This window comes from Vidua chalybeata, chromosome 7 (genome assembly GCF_026979565.1).
Source record: "Vidua chalybeata isolate OUT-0048 chromosome 7, bVidCha1 merged haplotype, whole genome shotgun sequence".
Classification (NCBI taxonomy): Eukaryota; Metazoa; Chordata; class Aves; order Passeriformes; family Viduidae; genus Vidua; species Vidua chalybeata.
Window position 1 is genome coordinate 25,077,577 of NC_071536.1, and position 10,618 is coordinate 25,088,194.

General features: G+C 44.1%; 1 protein-coding gene across 7 annotated transcripts in view; it reads left to right on the top strand.

Moving 5' to 3' along the window:
- BIN1 (bridging integrator 1) overlaps positions 1–6,132 on the top strand; it is a 92,186-nt gene extending 86,054 nt beyond the window's left edge. For all 7 annotated transcript variants that reach the window (XM_053947633.1, XM_053947634.1, XM_053947635.1 and 4 more), the window contains one exon: positions 572–6,132. In XM_053947633.1, coding sequence (XP_053803608.1) covers positions 572–679 — 108 coding nt within the window. In that variant the 3' untranslated portion in view covers positions 680–6,132. The remainder of the gene's footprint in view (positions 1–571) is intronic.
- The last annotated feature ends 4,486 nt before the right edge of the window (positions 6,133–10,618 follow it).

Genomic DNA, 10,618 nt, shown 5'->3' on the forward strand with positions numbered 1-10,618 from the left:
CAGCACAGCAAATAAGGCCCATTTTGCCTGTACCACCTCTAAAATGCCAATCATCTGGGTGCTCTGGCTGGAGCAGGGATGAGCACCTCCTGAGGCTGATTCATCCTTTCCAAAGACTTGTGCCTGGGATGAATGGGGTGAATTACACGCTGGAGGTGCCTGTCTCTTTTTATGGCTATGGAGAATGCTAGACCCATCATGTTTGCGTTGTGAAGGGTGAGATAGGTGATTCCCATCCTGTAGCTCTGGAGTCTCTTGGCAGAATTTCTCCTGTGTCAGTGGGTGTAAATTATGACATGTTTCTGTTACACTTGCTTATTTTTTACTGTGTCTTCACAGCCTGGGTCAGATGGGAGCTTTGGTATGAACTCTGGTGGGATGTAACCTTTTCTCTGTATAAAAGGAAACAAAAGCATTTTTTCCTTCTCCCCCATACTCCTCCTGGATTGTCTCCAAGCCAAATAAGAGCATGGCTTTGGTAATGTCTTGACACCTCCTTGGCCTGCACTGTGTAAGAAAAATCCCTGCTCACATCTGTCCCTTAGCATCTGATCTCTGTCTTCTCCTCCAGGACGAAGGATGGCTGATGGGTGTGAAGGAGTCTGACTGGATCCAGCATAAGGAACTTGACCAATGCCGAGGGGTTTTCCCTGAGAATTTCACAGAACGGGTGCAGTGAAAGTCCAAGCCCACCAGCTGCATTTCTGCTGGAAGAAAGCAAGTTTTCTGGTAGATAACTGAAAAAGAACAACAAAAGGAAATGAAGAGAGAATTATGAAGGAATAGAAGCCTGAAAAAAAGTCAACTTTTAAGTTGACACACCTTTAAGGGTGTGATCTTCTCAAAGGGCGAGGTTTCAGAAGTTAATTGAAATTCAAAGTGTTATTGAAATATATACATATTAATAATAATAATAAGGCAATTCAGATACCCTCTTCCCCTTTGGTTTAAACAGCATTTGGATTCAAAGGACTGATGCAGAAGCAACTCAATGAGGTTCTTCAAGTACTGCATTGACTGAATTGTCAGATGTCAGTCTGATTCCTGGAAAGGCAGTATTTCTCAAATGGCTTGAAAGTAGAAGCTGCATTTGCTCTTGGGTGGGTTAATCTGTTTTGTCTTGAAGGTGGCTTGCATGGCAACCATAAAAAAATCAGCCTTCCTTACATCTTCAACATACAGTAGGCCAACTTTGTTATGCTGTTGAAAAAATATTTAGTGTATAGTGTTCACCACTACAGTGTATGTGTGTGTGTGTGTGTATTTTATTTTCTTCCTTTAAAACAATGTTACATAAACTGTGATTTTATACATGTAAAGATAGAAGAAACTACATGGAAAGGGCATGAAGAAGGTGAAATGTGTGAAGCTGTGCTCAGTCCAAAGTTCTTTCAAATGCGGATACCTAAATTCTCACAGTAGTGTTGGCCTTTGAAATCCAAAGGGGAATGGACAAATCCAAGAGGTGAAACAAGACAAAACAAACAGATGCCATTTGGATGTCTCTGAAATTTAGGAGAGGGAATCCTCTAGTACACACATCCCCATCCCCTACCCCCCCAGAAAAACCTCAAACCTATTGGTGGTTTCGGAAAAGCTTAGATTCATGTAGATGGAAAATAGCTCTAAAATCTACTGGATAGAAAATTTGCTTTTAAAGACAGAGATAAGGGAAGAATTTTTTTTTTCTGTAAGAATATCAAAGAGAAAACACTGATAAAAAACAAATTACTTTCCGTGCTTTTCATTGGTGTTGTTTTTTTGTGGAATTGTATTACTTATTTTCCTTTGAAGAGTTCTGTAAGTGAAATATCGTTAGATCAGCTTTCTCCAGTGCTGTGCTGATGATCAAGTTAACCTCCATGAAAACTGAACTCTTGAAATGCTTGTTTAAAATGGCTGTGTGACTTCATGCTATTGTAATGCATTAGAAAGGAAGGCAAGAATATCAAAGTGTCAGTGTCAAGAAGACACTCTGCAGTCTAATACTGATGCTGAGTCCTTTCCTTTACCTTTCCTTTGCTTCTGTTTGTTTTTGAATTTTGTTTTGGGTTTTATTTTTTTTTTTTAGTTTAGACAAGCAGATGACAAGGCATATTCTAAGTGCATATTACACTTGTTAATATAAGCCAGTCTGGCTATCCAAGACTCTAAAGTCCCACAAAGGTACTTTATAAACTTTACTTGAATACTGCTGCAGCTGGCAAGCAAGTCAGGCTATTTTAATTTTTTACAGCTTCCCCTCCTCCCCCATGATCATTTTGCCCTGAAGGGATTTTTAACAGTGAGGTTACGCCATGCTCAGGATCACTCTGAAATAATCGTCCAAACTGGTAGGAGTTGGCTTTTGTCAAAGCTGCACAAAATGCTGACAGAGTACTGAAAATCTCACCTTTTCCAGTCTGTTTGGATTATTTATAGAACAACAGAAAAACATTGTAGGGCAAAAATTGTGTTTAAAAAAAAAAACACAACAACTTAGTTTGGAGGAACAGATCTGATTTTGATTATAAAATCTATTCTTATAGATGCAAGCAATGTTGGAGTTCCTCCTGCTTTCAGCTGGGGAGATGATCCATGCTAGTTATTTACAGCAATGTAACAAGCATTAAATCTGTCCTATATACCCAAATCCCTTCTCTTTTTTAAAAGAAAAAATGTGCAGGAATTTATTTTGCATCACTGTTAGAAACTCCAATAGTATTTAGGAGTAACTGCTCACAATACAGAAGGACTGGACTCCACAAATTATAGTATGGTGAGCTGTTGCTTTAGAATACTGACTGGTTTGACTTTTTTTTCCTTTTTCATCAGGGTTGTCTTTATTATTACTCTTTTTTGTTTTTCAAAATATCTATTTTTATGCATTTGTGACTCCCATTACTCCTTTAAAGATTATTCATATAAAAATATACATTTAAATATACATAGAAATATATATATATAAAAAAGCGGGTTGATCCAATTAACATAATGCTGTCAGCTTAAAATGTTTATTTTTATGCAAAACCTGTGGATAATAGCTTTGTTTTTTTTTAAAAAGGACAAGATTCTAAGTTACCAGAGCTGTGATTTTTGTCTTGTAGTAACTGTTCTAGACCATTTAGAAAGCTGTGCTGATACCTAATTTATTGTGGGTTTTTTTTTGCTGTTGTTGTCCTCTGCTGTGCTTGAACCAGATGACTGTCCCAACAAAGATCCTTGTAAGGCCTTTTCATTTTATTGAGCTTGCAGAGCAACTATCCAGTACTGTATTGTCCCTGCAGAAGTGGTAGCACTTCGCAAAAAAGGGATGTTGTTTTCAGGTCACGTGAATGATGCTCCAGTGTTGCTGGTGGGGAGAGTGTTGTGTCTCTTTCCATTTGCTTCCCCTGACCCCAAAACCCCCAAGCCCCCTGGCTTAGAGCAGGTTAGGGTGGGTTACCTGGATCTTGCATTGCTCACAATGAGTGGTGTTAGCACATCTCAGTCAGGTTCTGAAAATGCGGGATCAGATCCACAGTTTATAAATTGCCTTATGTGAAGGTAGGATGGCAGAGCAGGAAACTCGTAGATGGCAGTGTTCTTTAGAGCCAGGAGATCTGTCTCCTGGGTCGTTCGGCCCCTTGTAAACAGCCATGGCTCCTCCCATTTTCAGTGTTTTTACATCTCCTAAATACCTTGATTCTGGTTGGTATTACCTGGTGAAATTAACTTCCCCTTTGGTTTAGATCTGATTCAAATAGAAAGAGGAACAGTAAACTCCCAAGTAGGCTGTGCCCTTCTGGTTTTTCAGTTTGCAGGCTGAACTGAAAAAAACTGAGAAAAAGTGTAAGGGTCACCTGAGACAATTTTTTTTTTCCATTTTCTTAGTGGAATGAAAAAGGGAAAAATTGAAACAAACAAATCCTTTCATACCAAAATGAAAAATTAATTTATAGGCTTGCATTTTAACAAATGGTATGTCTTGGGCTGTAACAAGTTGCTTTGAAGCAAAAATGTGAAAACTTCTGTTTTGAAAATGCTGAAAGAAAATGTTTTAATGTTAATAGTCCTTTTGCCTTTGCCTTTTTTCTTAATCTGATGACTGGTTTCAGTTAACTCTAAACTGTATTTTTTTGCAAATACATTATCCAGTGAAGAGAACCCAAAGAAGCCCAGTTCTGCTCCACTGACAGATACACTGGACACATTTCAGGGATTACTTGGTATCTGGCCCATCAAAGCTGCTGTTTTCCCCATTTAATAATCTTCCACTTGATTGTTCTACTGGGTGACAAATAAAAGCATCTTTCATCCCGTGCCATTGACTGGTTTTGTAGCTGAACTTAAAAAGACATTCTTGCTCTGTTGGCTTCAGTTTGGTTACAGATTTATGATACTACTCCAGTTTAAGCCTAATCCTAATATGAAGTGGGAATTAATATTTACCCAACTGATGAGAAAGAAATAAGGCATTGTTTCTTATCTCTTTTTCTATCTTAGCACTGTCAGTAATATATCTGTTAGAATTAAGGAAAAGTCCCAGGGTGTGGTGTTCCAGGTGAGACTCCCACAGACTCTGTGCTATTTTCCATGGGAATTCCTCAGCTGTCTGCTTTTATCACCTTTGTTTTGCTTGGCTGTTGAGGTGAGGCAGTAAATGGGGTTGTGCAGGTTCATTTCCAGCTGCTCCAAGCTGGTACTGCTTTGTGTGAATTGTGCCACAATCCTTGAAGCTTTGTTCACTGTTGCAGAACCCTTTCCTGTCCCACTATCCTAAGACTGTGGCCAAGGCAGAGAGCCCCAGGTCAAAGGGAACTTGGAGTAGGAATGAGGACTCCAAATTCTACCTGGAACTGGGATGCCAGTTCAATTAGGTTTTGCAGTAGCCTCTTGGAGGGAAAAGGCCCAAGGCTGAGGAGGATGGAGGGATGATTAATTATCTTCATTTTGGTTTGATGCACTGACTCCCTCACCTCTTAGTTCCAGGGAGAAACTCTGTAGGGCTGAGAACAAAATATGAATAGCCAGGATGTGTATGTTCAATCTGATAACAGGTGCTTCTTGCCTGCCAGTGGCAGTGAGTTCAGAGCTTCCTGTTTCCTGCCCTGTGCCAGACAGATGCAATGCTCTTCCAGAGATATTTTGGATGCTGTGCAGTCAATGCCCCAAAAGACTCAACGTCCTTGTCTGAAGGAGGCAGAGGTGTCTCTCAGCCTTTCTAGGAAGACTTATGGATCTCCCACAGACAAGGCCTGTGTGCATCTAGCACAGCTGCCTCTGATTTGAGCACTGGCCCCATTCTCCAGCTCCTCTCACTTCCCAGCCTCTTTCATGCTCTTATGGATGATGGCAGCATTGGGAATGTCCCACCAGCAAAAAAAGTGCAAAGCTAGAAGATGCACAAACGTGTCCATTAGCAAATCCTACACAATGCAGCTTGATAGTGCTGATATCAGGAAAATAAGCAACAGCTTTTCTTCTCTGGGCCACCAAAGGGAATCTACTCATTGCCACACAGGTATTGTCACACCTGGTACTGGTGCAGACACCTCTCTGCTTGCATGCTCTGGTTCACACCTTTTTGCATAACTTCTGATGGAAGGGAGTCCTGGGTGGTGCCCAGAGCTGGATTGTGTCACCAGCCCTCACAAACCATCAGGTCTAGTTGACACATGGGGGCTAAGGATTAGAAGACTCTTTTGGAAATTTTGCTTATGAAATGAAATAAACTACAGCTGTGAAGACTGGTCTGTATAAGCTTGTACTTTGATGTGTCCTATGGCTATAATTCCTTCACCTCCTTTTGCAACTTATTCTGCTATTGTGACCCTAGTCTTCATTTCATGTAGAAGGTCCCTACTTGAAACTTGCCAGATGCAGTCCTGGGCTTATTGCTTCTCTTTAGCTGAATTAAGTGGGAATGACTTTGGCAGTGTATTAGCAATCTCTTTTCCTTCTGTTAATTCAGTCTCTTGAGTTTAATCACAATGACCTGAAACATGTTTGGGGGTTGAGTTGTTTTTTTAATTAATATTTGTTTCATTTAATCAAAGCTGAACAATTCCCATTGTATTTAGAGCTGTGATACCCAGTTCCACAAGTACTAGATGAATTTGTCCCATCTTGTTTCTTGGTGATGTTCAGAAATATAATTTGTGTCATCCTAAATCCTGTGTCAGTTTCTCTCTCTATTTTTTTCCTGCCTTTATACTAAGCTGAAACAATTCAGGACGTTTTTTTCTCTCAACAGAGGTGAGTAGCTTCATAGATGTTTGGTGTCCAGGCACCTTTAACATTGGGAATTCTTACAAATACATGGGATGGAGCAGGTGATGCTGGTGCATACAACAGCAGGGTAAGTAAGCTCTTGTAGCAGCTGTCTCTGTTCCAGTTGATTGTGACGCCAAATGAATGTAGTGTAAAGAAGGATTTGAGATCTTTCCTTTTTACTAGCTACTGACCCCAAAGTGATGTGACCTTCATCCTCTAAGGTCTGTTGGTGGATTATGACACTGCAAGAGCACTCTGTGCCACCTGGCCAAACTTTTCTCAGCTCCCTCTGGCCTGCTGCCGCACCTGTGTGAGCTCAGTTCCCAGGCTGGTTTTGGGTTCTGCTCTTTAAATTGGACATTTCCTTTGTTTGTACCTGTCAGCCACAGGGATTGAGGGACAGACAGGTTTAGAGGGATTCACAGTTCATAGCTGACTGGCTTTGGGGCCTCTCCCTTGGATGCCTGATTCCAGACAGGCTTGGCGCAGCTGTAAATTGGTGCCAGTTAGCACTTGGATGGACTGCCAGAGTCCACTGCTTTAGGATGCAGCTCCACAAGCCCTGGAGCCAGCTCAGGGAGCTGTCTAGGCTGTGCTTGCACTATTCCTTTACTTCCAGACAGCCTGGAGGGTTTTGTGCCTTTTAGCCTCACCTCTATGGCATTGGGATGGACCTGAGTCACTTCTTGTGGCAGTGGGAGAGCAAGAGGCAGGCTGTGCCCCTGGAGCTATCACTGCAGTTTGTGACTCAGGCTCTGCCTTGGTGTGGTGGCTCCTGAGCTGAGCCAGCTCTGCTGCAGATGGAAGCTCACAGGGCAGGAGCAAGACCCAGAGGCACGCTGTGCATGCCTTCTGCTTGTCCTGCCTCACACAGTTTCATTCCCATCACCCAGAAATGCGAAGGAAATGGGAGGGGAGAAGACATCCGTGGGACGACAGTGGGAGCAGTGAAGAATTCATTGTCAGAGTCTCTGCTCAGCTGCATAATTCATTCCCAGTGATGTTTTGTTGCTCCAAACAAGCAGCAGTTGGTGTCATTAGCCATGTGCAGGCTGTGGCCACGTAAGTCCTGGCAGCACATCTGGATCACACCCAAGGGGCCATGGTCCAACCTCAGTGGACCTCATCACACTGAGGGAAGACTGGGCTTCCCTCTAGGAACACAGCTGGAGAAGGAAGCCTCTAAGATGGAGGAGACACATGTGGCACCAGGTGAGACTGGAGTCTCTGGGAGTGGCAAGGTGGAAGCCAGGGCATTCTGTGCTGCAATGGACCGGCAGTGACTCCACAACATGCCCACATGAAGGGACAAGTTGGTACCAGGGCTGTCCTTCAGTAGGAGCCCATGCCACCATGCCCCATGACAGGAAAATTGAGCCCCTGTGGGCAGCTAGGAGTCAGTCCACAGCAGTGAGGAGGAGAAGATGGGAGTTTGGGGCAGCATTCAGCAATTTCTCCTGTTTGCTGGCTGGGTGAAGCTGGTGCCCTTTGCAGAGCAGAATTGCTGCTTCAGCACGTGGAGGAGCCTCTGCTGCGCAGCCCAATCCACAGAACCATTAATAACAGTGCGGGAACAGGAGTTCAGCAAGTGCCCATGATTAATTTGCTCATCACAGGCAGTTAATGGCCAGGCTGCTCTCCTTGGCCCTGTGGTGCAGGTAATGGAACAGGCATCGCTTCCCACTGGACGAGGCATAGCCCCCTGCCAGGAGCAATGGGCAGACTCTGTGAGCTGTTCTGATCTGCTGCTGAGAGGTTTTGGGTGAGATTGTTTCTTTGGATGCTGGGGAAATAGATCTGTAAGGGAACTTGTTAGTTATCAAAGTCAGGTAGGCAACTCTGGCACAGCCCCAACCTAATATCAGCTTTTTTTTCCTAGCACTGATATTACCTCACGTCCTGCTTGTGCTCCCTCTTACTGAGGCTGACTTCTTCACATGTACTGTGCTTGTCTCAGCACTTCCTCATGAATTAATAACTAGAAATTAAGGTGCCACCTATGCTGCATCAGGCACTGGAGATGACAGAGCCGTGCTGTAACAAGGACATGAAAGCAAGGCTGCTTTTTGAAGTCCAAGTGATGAGGAAGCAATCTTTTCCACTAGTGACCCTGACAGGGAGAGGGCTGAGCTCCACCAAGTGCAAGCGATTGCCTCTGTCTCAGCTGCTTAGTAATAAGATAGGAGAAAGAAAAGCTCTAGCAGGCGTACAAGGTATAGAAATTAAATTGCACGTGTTTTCATCATTTGAGCAACATGATACAGCCCAAGGTGTGAAATGAATGTGATGGGACCGAGACTGCTGCTGTGCTGCCAGTAAGGAGTGCAAGCCTTGCTCTCCGTCCCAAAGGGACATGATCATGTGCCCCTTTAGAGCACATTCTCTGACAGTCACAATGATGCCTATTACAGCAGAAGTGAAGCATGTCTAGAAACCCCTGTGCCACAGACTGTAATTTCTCCTATCTCCAATTCAGAGACCTGTGAGAGCCTCCTGGAGTGACCTCTCCTCTCTAATGTCCAGGATTGCCTCTGTGCATCTCTATTAGAGGCCTCCAGGAGAGACCTGACTATTGATTTTGCACCAAGTGCTGTATTTGCTGTTGAGGGCGATGCTGCTTTAGGAGTGAGCTGGCCACACGGAGGCACTCGTGACATCCATGAGCTCCCTGTCTCAGTATGAAATATCCCAACGGTCTGAAAAACACTTTCTGTATGCCAGACTTCTGGCTGGCTCCCCAGGGGAAATCTGAGAAAAGCTCAAACTGAAAAAAGCTTATCTGTGCTGGGAGCACAGTGTGTTAGTGGCTGGGCCATGGCATTGTGCTTGATGGTCACATTAACCAGAGATGCTTCCAGCCCTCTAAGAACTTTCCCCATAACACACAGCAGAAGCTGGCTTTGTTCCTCTGTGACAAGTGGTCACCTTCCTAAATCCTCAGCAAGTTTCACCTGGAGCCATCCATCTTCTGCTTGCTAAGCCCTCCTTCCTGGGGGAGGCACATCAGGGAAGGCTGTGCCTCTTGCCCCACAGAGGCAGTGATGTACCATACCAGGAGGACAGGTATTTAATTTGCCTTGCTCTGCCCTATCTGGCAGCTCCCAGCATTGCTCTCTGTGTCTCAGGCTTGCTGTTGTGGCTCTGGCAAATTGTTGCTCTTTCCCATTCAATACAGATGTTTTTGCAGGACTGTAAATTACTCCCATCCAATAACTCTTTTATGAAGCACTTTTTCTCCACACAGTAAAGAAAAATGCAACTGAAGAGGTAATTAAATGTTTACTGTTAAGTACTTTATGTAATATATACTGTAGCTCATTCCATCCATTAAGCAATCCATTGAACTCCCTTTAACAGCATTATTGTCTATTATTAGGTTAATCAGCATTCACATCCTCTAACTCTGCATTTCTATCTAATTAGCCCTTCTTTCTTACTTCATATTTCTGTTTAATTAAGCTCAGCATCAGAACTGAATTCCCTGTGCTCAGCACTAGCAGAGGATTTGATCCTTTCAATGTGTGAGGGTCCAAGGGCCACCAATTTTTAAGCAGCCTCCTTGGATATCTGCTAAAGTTTTCAGCTGAAATTTTCCAGAGTCAGTCCCTGCTTAACTCCTGAGAAATTCATGTTGGTGTAACAAGCTGTAGGTTTGTGACCTTCTCAGTTATCTCAGGTTATCAAAGAGGTCCCATAGGTGTGGTGGCTGCAGCTGGTGTGTCTGCAATGATCGCGTGCAGCATGCAGGCACTGCACGTGCCTGGTCATGCATTTCCTTTACTTCCTGACTGGGAAGGCAGGGAGTCTGTGTTGTGAGAGGCTCACACTTCACTCTGGATGTTGGGGTAAGTAAGGATCAGCACTGGGAAGCGCTCATTTCTTACCTGACCAGGGCAAAAATGTTCATGCTGGTGCTGTTGCACCTGCGCTGGGCTCTGGGGGTGGCAGGGCAGGACACAGTACCTGCCTGTGATGGGCATTGTCAGTGTGCACCAGCTTTAGGTGTAACTTTACAGGCCCCATTTGACAAACCTCTGCAGAGCTGCTCACACTTTGATCTGCAGAGGGGTGCACTTGGAAGTGGTGAGTTTGTGGGCTGGTGGCCCTGACCCATGGGATGTGTGGGTGTGAGGAGGCTGTGACACGGCACGAGGCTGCCTGGGGCTGCTGCGTGTTGGAGCACTGCTGGGACCTGAGCTCACATCATGCCTGCTGATAACACTCTTTGGCATAAACACCTGCTCTGCTCTCTCAATCCCCAAGCCCTGGACTCTGCTACAGGAGGCTGTCAGTTATAATCTCTCCCCCTCAAACGTTTTTGGGGATACCCAAGGCACACAGTGACAGCATCACTGGAAAGCAGATTAAATAGCAGACAGGGAAC